The sequence below is a fragment of the Physella acuta genome, unplaced genomic scaffold (genome assembly GCF_028476545.2).
Source record: "Physella acuta isolate Inbredline_101_S28 unplaced genomic scaffold, ASM2847654v3 ptg000094l, whole genome shotgun sequence".
NCBI classification, from domain to species: Eukaryota; Metazoa; Mollusca; class Gastropoda; family Physidae; genus Physella; species Physella acuta.
Window position 1 is genome coordinate 437,680 of NW_026731614.1, and position 19,855 is coordinate 457,534.

General features: G+C 36.0%; 1 protein-coding gene across 1 annotated transcript in view; it reads left to right on the top strand.

Moving 5' to 3' along the window:
* LOC131929450 (intermembrane lipid transfer protein VPS13A) overlaps window positions 1-19,855 on the top strand; it is a 120,391-nt gene that overhangs the window by 50,174 nt on the left and 50,362 nt on the right. The window contains exons 62-73 of the mRNA XM_059285665.1: window positions 1,756-1,925; window positions 6,193-6,317; window positions 6,551-6,694; window positions 7,545-7,672; window positions 8,278-8,391; window positions 10,508-10,609; window positions 11,274-11,426; window positions 12,568-12,664; window positions 13,245-13,271; window positions 15,367-15,446; window positions 17,158-17,328; window positions 17,923-17,940. Coding sequence (XP_059141648.1) covers window positions 1,756-1,925; window positions 6,193-6,317; window positions 6,551-6,694; window positions 7,545-7,672; window positions 8,278-8,391; window positions 10,508-10,609; window positions 11,274-11,426; window positions 12,568-12,664; window positions 13,245-13,271; window positions 15,367-15,446; window positions 17,158-17,328; window positions 17,923-17,940 — 1,329 coding nt within the window. The remainder of the gene's footprint in view (window positions 1-1,755; window positions 1,926-6,192; window positions 6,318-6,550; window positions 6,695-7,544; window positions 7,673-8,277; window positions 8,392-10,507; window positions 10,610-11,273; window positions 11,427-12,567; window positions 12,665-13,244; window positions 13,272-15,366; window positions 15,447-17,157; window positions 17,329-17,922; window positions 17,941-19,855) is intronic.

The window sequence follows — 19,855 nt, forward strand, 5'->3', positions numbered from 1 at the left end:
AATTTGATAATAACAAGCTTTTATTTAACTGATTCTTGTCTATCAATCTTTATTTCTCTAGAAAATTCTAATTTCCTCTTTGAAAAAAAAATGTGCTCAATAAACTTTGATAAGAGCATAATTTCAAAAAAGCTTACACTTAAATGTTTAGTTTGAGCAATATTTCTGTGAAATGACTAACTACCACCTAGAAATACCTTGAAAATTTCCATTTTGTTATGTGGTCACTTACATATCTGATTATTAGGTAGTGTACTCTATCCTGTTGTAATCACATTTACCTAGTGTACCTAGAGATGACAATTATTTAGTTAAAACTTGGTCCATTAATTTAGGATGATGACTTTTTATTTCAATTTAAGTTGACTCACTCTCACACTGAACACTGTTTAAAGTTGTGCCAGTGGTACACTCATCATTAGCACTGATGGAGTTGTAGTAGGTTGTCTACAGTTGTGGTGTAACCCATTCCCTCCCCTGTGCAGGATGAAGGAGAAAAAGTGCGTCCCACTAACACTGAACACTGTTTAAAGTTGTGCCAGTGGTACACTCATCATTATCATTGATGGAGTTGTAGTAGGTTGCCTACAGTTGTGGTGTAACCCATTCCCTCCCCTGTGCAGGATGAAGGAGAAAAAGTGCGTCCCACTCACACTGAATACTGTTTAAAGTTGTGCCAGTGGTACACTCATCATTAGCACTGATGGAGTTGTAGTAGGTTGCCTACAGTTGTGGTGTAACCCATTCCCTCCCTTGTGCTCACTCTCACACTGAATACTGTTTTAAGTTGTGCCAGTGGTACACTCATCATTAGCACTGATGGAGTTGTAGTAGGTTGTCTACAGTTGTGGTGTAACCCATTCCCTCCCCTGTGCAGGATGAAGGAGAAAAAGTGCGTCCCACTCACACTGAACACTGTTTAAAGTTGTGCCAGTGGTACACTCATCATTAGCACTGATGGAGTTGTAGTAGGTTGCCTACAGTTGTGGTGTAACCCATTCCCTCCCCTGTGCAGGATGAAGGAGAAAAAGTGCGTCCCACTAACACTGAACACTGTTTAAAGTTGTGCCAGTGGTACACTCATCATTAGCACTGATGGAGTTGTAGTAGGTTGCCTACAGTTGTGGTGTAACCCATTCCCTCCCCTGTGCAGGATGAAGGAGAAAAAGTGCGTCCCACTCACACTGAACACTGTTTAAAGTTGTGCCAGTGGTACACTCATCATTAGCACTGATGGAGTTGTAGTAGGTTGTCTACAGTTGTGGTGTAACCCATTCCCTCCCCTGTGCTCACTCTCACACTGAACACTGTTTAAAGTTGTGCCAGTGGTACACTCATCATTAGCACTGATGGAGTTGTAGTAGGTTGCCTACAGTTGTGGTGTAACCCATTCCCTCCCCTGTGCTCACTCTCACACTGAACACTGTTTAAAGTTGTGCCAGTGGTACACTCATCATTAGCACTGATGGAGTTGTAGTAGGTTGCCTACAGTTGTGGTGTAACCCATTCCCTCCCCTGTGCTCACTCTCACACTGAACACTGTTTAAAGTTGTGCCAGTGGTACACTCATCATTAGCACTGATGGAGTTGTAGTAGGTTGCCTACAGTTGTGGTGTAACCCATTCCCTCCCCTGTGCTCACTCTCACACTGAACACTGTTTAAAGTTGTGCCAGTGGTACACTCATCATTAGCACTGATGGAGTTGTAGTAGGTTGCCTACAGTTGTGGTGTAACCCATTCCCTCCCCTGTGCAGGATGAAGGAGAAAAAGTGCGTCCCAAGTCTAAGATGCTGTCCCAGATGTGTTTAACCACCCTGCTGACGGAGGTCAACATGATGTCTGACGAGTCCATGTCGGCCAAGGTCGGTCTGGTCGACTTCAGAATGGACGACTGTCGTATTGAAAAGGATGGCGGGATCACTAAGTATGTTGTTTCTGTGTTCGACAATACCCAGCTGTTCAGCATGTTTATGTGATAGCTTATTGAAAAAGTAGTATGATCAAAGTTGAATATATTGTTAGGTGGGGGAAGTTGTGTACTAATAGTGACCCGGTAAAACTATGGAAAACTGCGCACAAAAAAGTGTGCAAGGGCATTATTGCTTTCTAAATGTCGAGCATTAAAAAAAATTAACCACATGTACATTGTAGCATAAGGGGCGGAGTGGTCTAGCGGTAGAGAGCTTGACTGCTAACCCGTTAGTCTCGAGTTCGAATCCAGGTTCAAGTCAGTAGACCATCCCTGAGTCCACCCAACTCTGATGGGTACCTAACTCACGTTAGGGAAAGTAAAGGCGGCTGGGCATAGTGCTGACCCCACTATTTCTTCATATGCCGAGTTCACAGAAACAAGTGAGCTCTACTTCACTTGACCCATAGACCGTCAGGTTTGAAAGGGAAACTTTACTTACTTTTACATTGTAGCATAATATCACACTTCTACAAAATATAACAAAATAGTTTTAGTATAGTTTGCGCATTTATCTGTTAGTCCAGTTTTCTGGGAACTGTCCTAATAGCTGGTGTAGGCTTTCAGAGTTTCAGAAAAATGAGGTCTTCAAATGCTTTCTTGTATTGTTAAATTGAAAAAAAACTTTATTTAATAACTTTGTGATTAGTAAAAAAAAATGAAAAGAGATGCATTTATTTAGCTAGGCCAATGCCGCTGCCGAGAAAATCGGACAAATCGGCTTTTCCCTACCCCCTGCATGTTTAACTCTGTTTTTTGCATGCTTTTATTGTGTTTATGTTAACATGTTATACATCATTCTGTTCGTAATTGAACAACCTTTTTAACTGTATAAGTTTGATTCCTTTATTATTTCAGACGTTGAAGAAATCGCCGATTAAATCGCATTTTTTACCCCCCGCGGCGACGTGCCGATTAGGGGGGAGGCTTTTTCACCTATTTAAAAGAGGGGTGTTACTTAGAGTCTATAGACTCTTTGAGTTTTCGTACTACAACAGTGAAACTTGGTAGAAGAATAGATTAATTGTTCACGTATAACGCTCAAGGTTCTTGGGGAAAATATGTTAAATACTTTTGGAGATATCGAACGGCAAAGTTGAACTAAGTTATTTGGGCTATTAATGAACCGATTTTTAATTTGAACCTTGAGCTGTATTCCTGAAATCTCGACGTTTATTAATATGTATGATATGTCATATTAGGCCCTATAATAAGGACGTCTATAGACTTTGAAGTGGACCGAAAATCAAAACATGACGCGCCGACCGCTGTCCGACTGAACCGCTCGGCTGTGCTTCGAATCGCTGTGTTTTAAATATGACGCGCTACAATTTTTTTTTATAGACGTATCGAGTTTACGTACTACAACAATCAAATTTGGCAGACGAACAGATTAAATGTAGACGTACAACGCTCAAGGTTCGTGGTCAAAATAAGTTAAATACTTCGGGAGATATCGGACCGCAAAGTTGAACTAAGTTTCCCGGTCTATTATTTGACCTATTTTACATTTGAACCTTGAGCTGTATTCCTGAAATCCCGCCGATTATTTTAATGTATGACATGTATTATAACACCTCATAATAAAGCCGTCCATACATTTTAAGACGGAACGAAAATAAAAATTAACGCGTCGGCCGCCGTCCGACTGAATCGTGATCTACACATCGTGTAGCACAGCCGAGTGTGTGGTCACGTGACGCTAGGCGGTTGATCCGATTGGATGATACTATAAACAATTTCTAAAGATAGATACGTGTGTTCCCGTATTTGACTCGTCGGGTATTGCTATTTTATATTTAAGTAGACAGGCATGTTTCATAACTTTGTTTTAAACCATTGAAACGGCAAAAAAAAAAGTCGTAATAGTATTTACTAATCGTCAAAATTAATCTTCTTTAGAAATTAATCCGGATAGCTGCGACCCGACCAAACAATGCTGACGTGACTCGCGTGCCGTAACGTTTCATTATTGTGTGCATTACTTTTTCGTAAAAACGGCTTTAAAAAATAAATTAAATTTTACCCCGGGCTCTTTTTTTTTCGGTTGACTAAAACCCTTAACAACGTGGAGGTTACTAGCTTGCCAAATCGACCAAAATGGGATGGGTGGGTATGGGGAGTCACTGACCATCCTACACGGTATGTAACAATTGTAACACCGTATGTAACATCCATAGCCTCACCCCGCCCCCACTACTCCGTGACGCGACAAGCCGAGGGTCGGCGCCTTTGATGTTGTATAACACCCGTACGGTACCCGAGCGGCTCGCGGTGGTTTCATACCCCACCTCCCTCCCCCTTCACTTTGTGGAGTTGATGTTACTAACCCTCGGGCATAGATCAGGAAATCTTGCCAGACTTTAGTCTCTAAAATTACATAATATTCGTCTGACACGTTCATCGGGTTGGCCGACTAGCCTATCTAGCCTCGTGTTAACGTAATACGGCAATAAAATTCGTTGGTCAGAAAACCTGGTTAACCACGTCTGATTTCACTAAATCTAGGCAAATGCTGATGGTGAAAAACGCCTCCGGAAACTTAAAAAATGCCTAGCATCTACTACACACAGTCAAGCACTCAAACACGTGCTTTTTTCCCAATGTAATAGGCCTATGGTAGGCCTACAAAATACACAAGCTTACAACTAGCATAAACATTGCGCATATATAAATCTATGTTATAGACCTATAACTTACACTACCTTGTACAAGCTAAAAAAAAAACAATTTTCCTCCAATGTTTATGTTATTAAAATTGTAAAAATGAGCAATTTTTTTGTGTTTAAAAATATTACAAAATTGTCATAAAGCACACTGATTCTGATAAGACACATTTGTAACTAGGCTAATTCTATAGAAGAAAGTTGTATCAATGGTATGACATTTAAAGTAACAAGAAATATAAATATAATAAGATACGCCTATATTTTTGGAATAGAGTAGGCCTGTACGATTGCACATAGATTACATAACATATTTTAAGAAGTTACATCATCACAAATATACTATTGTTATAGCATCCTTCTCTTTGTATTAAAACTGTATTAGTTATCTTTTCTTTAAGTAGGCTATTCACTTAAGTTAACTGACAATGAGCAAAAGAGATTTTAAAATAATTACATGGTAAATTATGAGCAAAAGGTGCGAATTACATAACCAAACCTTTATAGTTTTGTAATAATGTTCGACCATTTTAAATATCACCATTAGCTTCAGCATATACAAATGTCATATTATGGTTTAAAACAGTGTTTAATTTAAAGAATGACTTCTTATCACACGGATTATCAGATGTTGTAAAAAAAAATTGAAGGGGGGTGTTACATAATCCATGAAATAAGTCTGTTATGTAATCAAAAGACACTTTTTAAAATAGCATCATTGGATTCGGCATACAAAAATCTACAAAATATCATAAAATGACATCAATTGGTGAAGTCTGCTTGCTTTTATACCACTTTTAGTGAAAAACTCTTAAAAATTTGGTCCATACCCTCCCAGTATTTTTCCTCTTTCAGGGTCTACCCCGGTTGTCTGAAAAAACTGCTGTTTTTTAATGACTAAAAAATTCATAACTTTTTTGTTTATGGTCAGATTTTGAAAATTCAAACTGATCTGTAATCAGATTGACAGCCCCTATCCAAATATGTAACTATTATATTGTTTTACTGAAATTAAATTTTTGCATTGGCCTAGCTAATTTATTTCTATTATTGATACTATACATTTAAAAAACCAATTTATTGTCTGAAGCTAGTGTTGGTCATCTATTCTTTCTTTCTCTGGTCATGGCTATGGTTATAAGAAAATATACTAACATCTTGTGTGTGTAGCATTACATTATTGTAATGTCAAGACAATTTTGTGCTAAAAATATCCAGCCACCTTATGAAAGTATGTTTATTGTGGGTATCTAAGGGTTAATGAAAAAAAAAATCTAGATGTTCAGCTGGTATAATTTATTGAGGTACAATAAGGCATGAAAATTAATGTATAAGTCTGGTATGTTCTGGAGGTAAAGGGAAGTAAGTAAAGGTGAAATGAGTTAATTTCCCTAGAGTCAGGTACCCATCAGAGTTGTGTGGACTCAGGGACATTCTACTGACACAAACCCAGGATTAAAACTCAAGACTTTTGGGTTAGTCATACCATCCAACCATGAAATCCTATATATTCTGGAGGGATAAATGAAAAAAATATATTTGTAACTGTTTCACAGACTGATCCGCCGTACAGCGTACAAGTACGCAAGTAAAGAAGTTCTGGAGAGTCAGACTAGCGAGGATGAAAGCAAAATGTTCATCAATATTCACTATGACTTGAACAAAACTATGGATAAAAAAGGTTACACAGCTCTGCTTACTTCACTCCAAATATTAATCAGAAAGTTGATAAAAAACTCATTTTAATAAAGTACTGAAAACATGTTATACAAATTCTGTATGTTGGGTCTGTAAATATTTTTGATATTTTTCTACAATTCACTATAGTTTTTTTTAACAGTGACTGCAGTGAATAAAAAAAATGTAGCCTTGTTCTCCAGCCAGTTTGCCGTAAGCCTGTGTTATCTTCCACAGTTGTGTTCAAGATCTGTTCACTACACATCTGCATCTGCATGGAATTCATCATGAAGGTTGTAGATTTTTTTGTCAATAGTATGCCATCAATCAAAACTAATGAGAAGCAGATGATTGTAAAGAAAACGCATCCCAAATCTGAAGGTTGGTGATATGTCCTGTGGTCATTAATAGCTTGTTTGTTATTCTATCGTGTGGTAATCACATTTACCTTGTTAGCTTGGTACTCTGTCCTTTGGTAATCACATTTACCTTGTTAGCTTGGTACTCTGCCCTGTGGTAATCACATTTACCTTGTTAGTCTGGTACTCTGCTTTGTGGTAATCACATTCACCTTGTTAGCTTGGTACTCTGCTTTGTGGTAATCACATTTACCTTGTTAGCTTGGTACTCTGCCCTGTGGTAATCACATTTACCTTGTTAGCTTGGTACTCTGCCCTGTGGTAATCACATTTACCTTGTTACACTTGTGGTAATCACATTTACCTTGTTACACCTGTGGTAATCACATTTACCTTGTTACACCTGTGGTAATCACATTTACCTTGTTACACCTGTGGTAATCACATTTACCTTGTTACACCTGTGGTAATCACATTTACCTTGTTACACCTGTGGTAATCACATTTACCTTGTTAGCTTGGTACTCTGTCCTGTGGTTACCAAAACCCATTTCTTTCTGCAAGATGCTCTACTTTATCTCTAACCACTTTAAACAGCTGTCAGCACAGCTGTATATGTAGCCGTGTATAACAGTTGAACGTTGTATAACAGTTGAACAGTGTGAAGGACAAGTTATACTTAACTAGTGTATAAGCCTGTCTAAAGGCTGCCCTCTTCCATCTTGTTGCTCAGGATATGGGCTCTGAGTTCTTATTCAGCTTTGTTAAGGTTTAATTAAAAAAAAAAAACCCACAGATGGTTACACTCTTCCCTCGCCTTCCCTGTCTGCCCCCTTTAAAGTGATTTCATTGATGTGACATTCAATTTTCAGCTCCTGTCCCCCCTCCCCCTCCTGAACCATTTGTTGGATCCATGGATGTGACATTCAAGTTGGAGAAGCCAGAGATTTACCTGATAGAGGACCAGATGAACCCTCACACCAACAGCATGATTGTTGATGTAGGTTGGTTTTTCATAGTGGTGGATGTTTGTTTTTTGTTTGTTTTTTTCATATTGGTGGATGTTTTTTTTTTTCGTTTTTTCATATTGGTGGATGTTTGTTTTTTGTTTGTTTTTTTTCATATTGGTGGATGTTTTTTTTTAGTTTTTTCATATTGGTGGATGTTTGTTTTTTGTTTGTTTTTTTCATATTGGTGGATGTTTTTTTTTTTTTTTTTCATATTGGTGGATGTTTTTTTTGGTTTGTTTTTTCATATTGGTGGATGTTTGTTTTTTGTTTGTTTTTTCATATTGGTGGATGTTTGTTTTTTGTTTGTTTTTTCATATTGGTGGATGTTTTTTCTTTTCATATTGGTGGATGTTTTTTTTTTCATATTGGTGGATGTTTTTTTCTTTTCATATTGGTGGATGTTTTTTTTTTTTCATATTGGTGGATGTTTTTTTTTTTCCATATTGGTGGATGTTTGTTTTTTATTTGTTTTTTCATATAGGTGGATGTTTGTTTTTTGTTAAAAGCAGATTGCTGTAGACACATGTTGGGAGAGTGATTGTTTTACTCATGTTTAAAGTAGTGTTGTACAAGTTTTAATTCTTGTCGTCCACAGGTCAAGCTAGATTTCCGTCTCCGAATGAGTGCTGATGTAATCAGTGTCCAAGGTTCTGTTGAAAACCTGAGCCTGGTCACCTGTATCTTTGGTCAGTTGGAGACTAGACAAAGTGTAAGTCTACATATCTTTTAGTTGTGGTCAAATCTTTGGTCAGTTGGAGACCAGACAAAGTGTAAGTATACATATCTTTTAGTTGTGGTCAAATCTTTGGTCAGTTGGAGACCAGACAAAGTGTAAGTCTACATATCTTTTAGTTGTGGTCAAATCTTTGGTCAGTTGGAGACTAGACAAAGTGTAAGTCTACATATCTTTTTGTTGTGGTCAAATCTTTGGTCAGTTGGACACCAGACAAAGTGTAAGTCTACATATCTTTTAGTTGTGGTCAAATCTTTGGTCAGTTGGAGACTAGACAAAGTGTAAGTCTACATATCTTTTAGTTGTGGTCAAATCTTTGGTCAGTTGGAGACCAGACAAAGTGTAAGTCTACATATCTTTTAGTTGTGGTCAAATCTTTGGTCAGTTGGAGACCAGACAAAGTGTAAGTATACATATCTTTTAGTTGTGGTCAAATCTTTGGTCAGTTGGAGACCAGACAAAGTGTAAGTCTACATATCTTTTAGTTGTGGTCAAATCTTTGGTCAGTTGGAGACTAGACAAAGTGTAAGTCTACATATCTTTTAGTTGTGGTCAAATCTTTGGTCAGTTGGAGACTAGACAAAGTGTAAGTCTACATATCTTTTTGTTGTGGTCAAATCTTTGGTCAGTTGGACACCAGACAAAGTGTAAGTCTACATATCTTTTAGTTGTGGTCAAATCTTTGGTCAGTTGGAGACTAGACAAAGTGTAAGTCTACATATCTTTTAGTTGTGGTCAAATCTTTGGTCAGTTGGAGACCAGACAAAGTGTAAGTCTACATATCTTTTAGTTGTGGTCAAATCTTTGGTCAGTTGGAGACCAGACAAAGTGTAAGTCTACATATCTTTTAGTTGTGGTTAAACATTCAGCTTTGGGAGATTTGATGTGCAGTGATAAATTGTTTCTGTTTTGTCATGGGAGACCACACAAAGTGTAAGTCTACATATCTTTTAGTTGTGGTAAAACATTCAGCTTTGGAAGATTTGATGTGCAGTGATAAATTGTTTCTGTTTTGTCATGGGAGACCACACAAAGTGTAAGTCTACATATCTTTTAGTTGTGGTAAAACATTCAGCTTTGGAAGATTTGATGTGCAGTGATAAATTGTTTCTGTTTTGTCATGGGAGACCACACAAAGTGTAAGTCTACATATCTTTTAGTTGTGGTTAAACATTCAGCTTTGGAAGATTTGATGTGCAGTGATAAATTGTTTCTGTTTTGTCATGGGAGACCACACAAAGTGTAAGTCTACATATCTTTTAGTTGTGGTTAAACATTCAGCTTTGGAAGATTTGATGTGCAGTGATAAATTGTTTCTGTTTTGTCATGGGAGACCACACAAAGTGTAAGTCTACATATCTTTTAGTTGTGGTTAAACATTCAGCTTTGGAAGATTTGATGTGCAGTGATAAATTGTTTCTGTTTTGTCATGGGAGACCACACAAAGTGTAAGTCTACATATCTTTTAGTTGTGGTTAAACATTCAGCTTTGGAAGATTTGATGTGCAGTGATAAATTGTTTCTGTTTTGTCATGGGAGACCACACAAAGTGTAAGTCTACATATCTTTTAGTTGTGGTAAAACATTCAGCTTTGGAAGATTTGATGTGCAGTGATAAATTGTTTCTGTTTTGGCATGATTTACTCAATCTTTATCAACTATTGTGTTTAACTTTTTCTAATGTATAAGGCGTGTTGTATGATTTTGAACATTTATATTGTAGATTTGTTCTCTAGTGATAAATTGTTTTGTAAGGGCTGTTCTAGTTCTAGTTTGATAAACTGTTTTGTAAGGTCTGATCTAGTTTGATAAACTGTGTCTATTTTGCAAACTTAATGCCAGTGTGATAAATGAAAATTTGAATTCTCCCACTCAATGTTATAATGGTTGACTGCCATGGGTTACTCCCTGTATTTTACATTTTACTGCAAGATGGAGATTAATACACATTTAAAAAAAAATCCTTCTTGTTTGACATTATTTTTTTGTCATTTACTTTAAGTAATTTTAAAATTGTTGTCTGAATGAAAATACATGAGTTTTAAATTATTTTTTTTAAAGTATTTTTCTCCGTAAAAAACAATTTTTTTAGATCTTTAAAAGACGCATAATCTCAAGCCTGGAGAAACAACTGCTAGAAATCTGCTACAACTATTATGAACATAGATGGGATCGTCTGCCATACTTGTTTTATGTTTGTTGTATTTCCTTCATTTGTTTTTTTTTTTTTTTGTTTCTTTGGTTGTTCCAGCTTTTTGTTTTATCAAGGTTGTGTCTTGTTACAGTTGAACATATTTCCGTCATGCAATTTGTGCTCATTTTTTTCATTTGATATTTCAGGCGTTTCTTTTAGGTTTAATTTAACTTAGTGTTAACATGAATTCTTTTAGTAAACTGACTGACTTGCTGAAGCTGTTCTTATAATCGTATTAATTCTAAGAAAGTATATTGAAAAAGTTGGTTTACTTATTATAAAAGTATATGTACAAAATGTCTATATTTTGTTTTTTGAATCTTAAACATTTAATAGTCAGCTATAATTACATTAGAAATATTCTTTTTATAAAATTATAAAATCTTCATGAAACTAGAAATATATCTTCTGTTAAAATATGTAATGTCTCTTTTTAATAATATTAATAATGTTTGTTTTTAAAAAGATTTTTAATGAACCATGAACTATTTTCATGAAGTAAAAATTTTCATGAAATGAGAAATATCCACTTTACTGCAATAAGAAATGTCTATTTTGATGCAATAAGAAATGTCTATTTTGCTGCGATAAGAAATGTCTATTTTGATGCAATAAGAAATGTCTATTTTGCTGCTATAAGAAATGTCTATTTGTATGGTTGTAGGTGCTGGAACCTGTCAACATTACCCTGATGTCCAACAGCCCCCAGGGCAAAGACCACCACGTCAATGTCAATGTATCTGATTTCATTGTGACCATCTCTCCATCCACTATTCGTCTACTTAGTACAATAGCCACAAACATGGCCGTCCAGTCAGTAAGTACATGTGCAAGTCTTGTCTCTTCTTTAGGGGTCGGCGTGGTCGAGTCGGTAAAGCTCATGGTTGCTAAACCGAAAAGTCTCGAGTTCGAACCCTCGGGCAGATGAGGCTCGTTAGCTGGGGACAGCCACTCTTCTAGGAGAGACAACTCCAAAATTAAACAACTGCTGCCTTGTAGTTTGTTCTTGGTTGGACAAAGGCTATGGAAGCAAATCCAAAAAGAAAAGCAGGCTGAAATCGGAGTCAATGGCCTCAATGGCGCATAACCAGTTGACACGTAACGCTTAATTGTGTTGAAGGCGTGGTCGAGTCGGCAAACCCACTGGCAGATAAATCTCGATCCCCTTCAACACTAATAATTAAGAACGAAGAAGAAGAAGAAAGTCTCTTCTTTAAGTACATGTGCAAGTCTTGTCTCTTCTTTAAGTACATGTGCAAGTCTTGTCTCCTCTTTAAGTACATGTGCAAGTCTTGTATCTTCTTTAAGTACATGTGCAAGTCTTGTATCTTCTTTAAGTACATGTGCAAGTCTTGTCTCTTCTTTAAGTACATGTGCAAGTCTTGTCTCTTCTTTAAGTACATGTGCAAGTCTTGTCTCTTCTTTAAGTACATGTGCAAGTCTTGTCTCTTCTTTAAGTACATGTGCAAGTCTTGTATCTTCTTTAAGTACATGTGCAAGTCTTGTCTCTTCTTTAAGTACATGTGCAAGTCTTGTCTCTTCTTTAAGTACATGTGCAAGTCTTGTCTCCTCTTTAAGTACATGTGCAAGTCTTGTCTCTTCTTTAAGTACATGTGCAAGTCTTGTCTCTTCTTTAAGTACATGTGCAAGTCTTGTATCTTCTTTAAGTACATGTGCAAGTCTTGTCTCTTCTTTAAGTACATGTGCAAGTCTTGTCTCTTCTTTAAGTACATGTGCAAGTCTTGTCTCTTCTTTAAGTACATGTGCAAGTCTTGTATCTTCTTTAAGTACATGTGCAAGTCTTGTATCTTCTTTAAGTACATGTGCAAGTCTTGTCTCCTCTTTAAGTACATGTGCAAGTCTTGTCTCTTCTTTAAGTACATGTGTATTAGAAGGCCAGTCTTTCATTCCTTAAGTTAAACAGCACCAATAAGCCAGTTTTTATTTGATCATTACAGCTTGATGATGAAACTGACCTTCTGAAGCTGAAAGACATGTCCAACATTTGGGCCAAGTCATCCATAGCTGAGAAAAACTTTTGGTTCATCAATGCTGGTAAGTTTTTAATGGATGTTAGCGCAGATAATTGGATCAGTCCATGTTAGCTCAGATAATTAGATCAGTCCATGTTAGCTCAGATAATTAGATCAGTCCATGTTAGCTCAGATAATTAGATCAGTCCATGTTAGCTCAGATAATTAGATCAGTCCATATTGGCTCAGATAATTAGATCAGTCCATGTTAGCTCAGATAATTGGATCAGTCCATGTTAGCTCAGATAATTAGATCAGTCCATATTGGCTCAGATAATTAGATCAGTCCATGTTAGCTCAGATAATTAGATCAGTCCATGTTAAAGGCAGTTGGATCAGTCCATGTTAGCTCAGACAGATAAATTTATTGCTGTAGATAGCTCAGATTATAGATTTAGTGCAATATAGTGTTTGGTTGTGTATACCCATGTATTAGTTACCTATCATATATCAGTTTGTTATAGCTAATGCTATGTATAAGTTCATTGTATATATACCCAATGTAAGATGTGATGTGGATATTGCAAGTGTTAACATCAGCCTGTTCTTTACTGTTGGTTATGTTTTCAAGAAATGAATCCTTAAGGTAGTATTTTTTTCAGTGCAAGCACATGCTGACAAAAATAAAGGCAAGAAATATTTTTGGCTAGACTAACCTAATCAAAACATGCATGATAGATGAATACTTTTTATCTGCATTATATGCAATGTGGGCTGTATACAACTTGGTGGTTTATTGTAGTGGGCTTTATCATGGCGGTTTATTAATGGTTTATTGTAGGTTGCTTTATTATGGTGGTTTATTAATGGTTTATTGTAGGTTGCTTTATTATGGTGGTTTATTAATTTTGCTGGTTTAAAAGTAGAGGATAGTATCATGGCTAGTTATAGTGGGCTTTTAGGTACTTTACAGTGGCTAATATAAAGCTGGTTTTTATTGTGGGCAGTGTTATCATTGATTCTATAGAGTGGGCTGAATATAGGTGGGTTTTTTTTTTAAGTGAACTGTAGTACGTTTGTTTATTGTAGTGCTTAGTATCATGATAATTAATTGCAATAGGCTACAGTAGCTTTTTAGTGATTCTGGGCATTTAAAAAATCCCTTCTCTTAATTCCTTCTTTTATGGATGCTAACCCCGCCCTTGTCTTCATTCCACCCTCACCAATCTAAACTGAGGTTCATATTAAAGTTTACCTTAAAGATAAAAATCATATGATTATCTTAAAAGCTCTTTGAAAAAAAAAGTTTATATTTAAGACAAAACTTTCATCTAAGAGGGGAACTAACTCTCAACAATTTTTGTAGGTGTTATCTATCATTACCTTTAATTTTCTCACCACACCCCAAGTTTGCTGGCCACATACCCCAAAATGTCACATTATATTTGCCAGCTTGTAAGCAACTTCTCTTTTAATGGCATCCTACCTCTGAGCATTTGTCTTCAAATTGTGTATTTTATATGTGCTACCAATATACATATCAACATTTTAAGTTATATATGAGTCTTGTATAAACTATTTTCAACACAACACTAATGGTGACACAGGTTTACACTGATACAACACTGTTTTAGTTCATTTTAACCCAACACTAATTTTACACTAGGTTATACACAACACTAATGTTTTAGTTCATTTAAACACTGAACACTGTTATCTTTTTTTTTACACACAATCTTCACATTTGTTTATATAACCAGCCTTGATATTTAAGATATGAATATATACAGCATATTTTCTCACATCTATACATACATTTGCTCCAAAAAAAAAATTAAGAATGTTTTCCCCTTGACTGCTTTTCTCTACCATGGCTTAATCTATTTCCCTGGTTTACAGTTTGTTTTTATTTTAGTTTTTAACCTTGGTCATTTCTTGGTAATGAACTTTGACCTTCCTGTATTGGGCATAGACTATAAAGGCGAATCATTAACATTGCCTTGTTTAACACATAGCATGGCGTCCAGCATGCTCTATTTCATACAGTTTGGCTGGGGAGGAAGACTTCAAGGCTGGTCATGTTACAACACTGCATTACTGACATAAAGTATTCTGCTTGTAAAGCATGGAATGAAACTTTATTTACTGATAGTTACAAAACTTTACGTTACACCACTCATTAGATAGTTATTACAGAACCTGGATTATGACTTTAATAATATTATCTTTAAAAATATAAAAGGTACAAAACTTGACATTATTAGTTGCTTAATTAAATTAGTCATTACATAATAAAATATACAAAACCTTTGTACAAGACTACATTACATCAGCTGTTATATATTTAACATGTAATTATATACATAATGGAAAATAGTTGTTAAAAAATTGGAAAAATAAGTAAATAATTAATAGATGCTAAAATTTGTCAAACTTTTAGATAGAAAAATAAAATTAGCATTAAATCCATGATAATATAATGGTATACATGATGGTAAAGGATTCCTTAGTCTGTGACTTAGTGATGTTTCAGGTAACTATGGCAGAATCTGGGCCACAGGGTACCCAGTATTGGAGGGTTGCCTGAACTGACATGTATTTAAACATGATGGTATAATGACTGGCCAGTCACACATGTTTAACACCTGCACTAGATGTCCCCTGGTCACACATGTTTAACACCTGCTCTAAGTGTCACCTGGTCAGTCACACATGTTTAACACCTGCACTAGATGTCCCCTGGTCACACATGTTTAACACCTGGTTTTTGTTTGGTCCCCCCAGAGATTGGCTCATCAGTAGACTCAGGAGTGCCAGCTACAGTCTTGAATGATACACTGTCTACCAGTAGTAGAGGAGAATTGGTGAGTTACCTTCTCTTACATCAGTTTACATTGCAGCACGCCAGATTTCTGTAACAGGATGGGCCATCATTGCAGCACGCCAGATTTCTGTAACAGGATGGGCCATCATGTCAGGACATTTTAATCGCTGTCACTGTTTTATGTTAGAATAGCTCAAGGTGATTTTCCAGCACTGTGATATGTTGTATTATATTATCAATACACCATTGCACCATATCACTTCCTGCATATGGGTTACATACTTTTTTCATGGGATTGTCCTTTTGCTGCTTTTTGAAGATCTAAAGATATTTTATTCATTGATTTCTCACCAGCATCTATAACATTTGGCTTCAAACTAATGGTTTTATCTTCTCAACCTAACATTTTATAAATTCACAAAGTAAAATCAGAATAAACCGGGAGTGATCTCCCCAAAACTTTCTCGAATATTCTTATATAAAATAACAGGGGATGGGAACTCGGGCTATAGACATGATTTTTAATCCATTTTAAATACTTAAAGTTTTAAAAATAGAATAAAATCTCGTAGAAAAAACAATTGCACACCAAGTGAACTAGTGAACGCCAAATAAAAAAGTGCACAATAGCGCGCAATATTATTAGTACTTTAAAAATTTACATTAGTTTTTTGAGAAATCGGAAGTAGCGTAAATTACTACTTCCGGTCAACGGAAATTATTCAAAATTTAACAGCAGGTAGAGAATTAGAACTCTTACTTACATGCGAAATTTCATTTATCTATCTGAAATAGTACTCAAGTTATAGGCTTTTGAAAAATTCAAAGTAGAAAAAGTACCACTTCCGGTTATCGGAAATCGCTCAAAAGTTGATACGGATCTACGATTTTGATAAAATACTTATATATTAAATTTCATCAACCTAGCTGTAACGGTACTCAAGTAATCGTGTTTACACACGGACACACACACACACAGACATACGGACAGAATTGCAAAGCCCAGTTTTTCAGACTGGATCACGCATAAAACCTCTTAATTTTGATAAATCTGGATTGATAATTTTTGCCCGATTAAAATAAGTCCTCTATACTTCGGATGTGATGAAGGACTGAGGTGTAATACGGTGAAAATTGTTAAAATTTCAAGTGATTTTTGTGCACGATTACAATACTTTCTCTATACTTCGTAAATACGAGAAAGTAAAAATAGTATAAAAAAAATTATACTAGCGACCTCTTAACTTGGAGTTAACTTGTAAATGAAAGTGATGGAACTTCACAACATTAAATATTTGCTGTTGAATATCAGCCTTGGCAAATATAAACTATTGTTTATTTTGGTTTAGTTATGACTAAAAAATTACCAGCTGAGCTTTCCCATTGCAATGTTCCCAAGTCTGATTTGATTAAATGGTTCTACAACCTTTTGGGAAGAAAATAGATCCGCTAAGAAGATCAACCACCTATCAAATCCCACTTTCTGCATTTTCACAAGCTTTTGGTTTTAGGTGAAAGACTGAAATCCCCCTTTTTTTTAAAGCTTAAACCTCTTAATCATTGTAAATTATAATCTAATTAATTTCATGTTAAATGCTAATGTATCATTAGCATTTAAATGATACATCTTTCCAAATGTTTTGCAAGAATTTTAATTATTGGTGTAAACACTAATTATAATTCTTCAAAACTTTTCATCTAAAATAAAAAATGCAGTGGTTTATAAGCAAATTACGATCTTCCTAACGAAGGTGACTCTAGAAAATCTGACCATATTGCTGTACAAACAAGACGTGGTGCTGGAACTGATGGTAGCTTATGCAGACTTCTTGTACCATGAAATCTTGGACCAATTTTTACCATTGCTAACCAATACCGGTGTAAGCCAACCTCAAAGTTCCTGTTCAGCTCAAAACAATTGGGTTTTAATTCAGTAGAGTTTCATTTCAGATTTCCTGCATATATATTTGAGACACCAATATATATGAACACTGTTGTTTTTTAAAATTTGATTCATTGAATTTTGAAATATTGAAAGCTTGTTAGGTTTTTTAAAATTTAAATAGTGTTTTATGTGAATTGTTTAATGAGTTGGTTTTTAAGCACATAATTTAATGCGTTAGGTTTTATATTTTGAGTACACAGTATTTCTCTGTTAGATTTGTAGACAGTTGTTAGTGTTGACAAACATCTAGCTCCCATGGGAGTCAGTGTTGACAAACATCTAGCTCCCATGGGAGTCAGTGTTGACAAACATCTAGCTCCCATGGGAGTCAGTGTTGACAAACATCTAGCTCCCATGGGAGTCAGTGTTGACAAACATCTAGCTCCCCCATGCTGGGAGTCAGTGTTTGATAAACTGGGAGTCAGTGTTTGATAAACTGGGAGTCAGTGTTGACAAACATCTTTCTCCCCCATGCTGGGAGTCAGTGTTTGATAAACTGGGAGTCAGTGTTTGATAAACTGGGAGTCAGTGACCAGCTGAGTGCTAACCCAACTGTTGTCTTTGTTTCAAGCCTAAGCCAGACGAGCAGGTAGTTGTTTCTCTCTTCACTGCACAAGTTGCTGTGTCCACTAATGCTGGCCACCAGTGTTTGCCTGCTTTATACTTGCTTGCTCATACTTGTGTACATGACATTTGCTTGTATTGGTTGACATTGACATTTCTCTGTCTCAGTGTACAGTGACATTTACGTTTGATTATGTTCGTTGGTGTATTCTTGTACTGTTGACAATGACATTTACCTGTAGGTGTACATGACATTTTGACTGTCTTGGTGTACATGACATTTACTTATCCTGAAGAACATTGACATATTCCTATACTAATGACATTTTGCATGTTGAGTTGTACTCTGACATTTGCTAGCACTGATGAGCATTGCTTGCACTGGTTGATATTTGCTTGTGAGGGCTGATGTTTACAAAATGTGCCTACACCCCAGCACAACAACAGTAGCTTGGTGGGATCCTGTTCTGGTGCTGGTAAACCCTGCTCACAAACAGTCCATTCAATCATTAGATGCATCACCAAGGCTATCAGTGACTCAAAAAACTTGCTTCACCCAGAGGCGCAGCAACCCATTCTGACGCCCGGGGCGAACTATCAATTTTGCGCCCCCAACCCCCTCCCATACTTATACATTTATTCACGTTAGCAAAAAAGGACCACCCCCCCCCCCCCCCCCATCATACAAACACAGCAGTCACCGTTAATAGTTTTTTTTTCCTGTATCACACAAGGAACGTAGAAAGCAGTTCGTAGAACCAAGTAGCTTTCTATTGCAGCTCGGAATAAGCATGCTATTTTATTTTTCTACCCAATTTGGCGCCCCCCCCCCCCTAGCTACGCCTCTGGTTTCACCCTAGCTTAGGCCTTTAAGCTAAACAGATCATAGACAAGCCATAGCCAGCCTCTAGACATGAGGGTTTCTAGCAAGCATTTGCTTTCTCCCTCAGTTGATTGCACCACCTAGTTGGACATGAGATGACCTACAGTCTTGACCCAGTCTAGACCACACCATCCCAATGACTCTATAACAAACAGCAGTCATTTAGGGGATTCCATGTTATACCCCCCTCTTCAAACAAATGACTGCACCACCTTATCAGACTGATAAATTCAACTGTTTCTTTTTGGTTTCTTGTTTTATAAAGACATTTTTCTACTGAATATCTGAGATGTCTCATTTCAAAATATTTTAATCTATTTTAAAAAAAAAGTTTCTATTTAAGTGTTTTGTTCAAATATTTTGTACAAACTAACAAAAGATGATGTGTCTGATTATTACGGATCTTATCAATTTACCATACTCACATATTAGCCTATTGGAATGCTCAGATAAAAATATTATAGTTTTTTGAGTAGTGTATGGTTAGGGTTAGTGCCAGTTTGATTGTTGTAGTTAGGTTTTTTGTGGGTATGGTATATTGATAATGTAGATTTTTTTGTTAAAATTTGTTATTGTTACCATAAGAACTGCATTATTAGGTTATCTCAGTTGCTGTTTGTGCTCAACATTCTAGAATTTTGACTATGCTTTTCTTGTGTGCGATTTGAATAAATTATTTATACAATTATTTGCATTCACCTTGCTGGTTAATTCAATCTTCTTTGTTTCTGAATTCCAAACAAAAGACTTGAGCATTTGTATTTGATGTACTTACAAAGCTTGATCTATGCTTGCATGATTAGTTTGTTCTAACATTTTTTACAGCATTTACAGTGTGGTTTTATTTTTATCTTTTGTATACATTTGCTTGCATGTTAATAATTTATGAAAATTAATTGCAATTTTTTTTTTTTTTACATCTTTGTTTCTGAGTGTAGTTAAAATAAAAAGATAACCTGTAGTACCACAATAGTATCAAATATAAGAGAAACACATGGTTAGCATGTTAGGCTAACTGTAACCTTTTATAATACACTAGCGTTACAAACTGTAACAA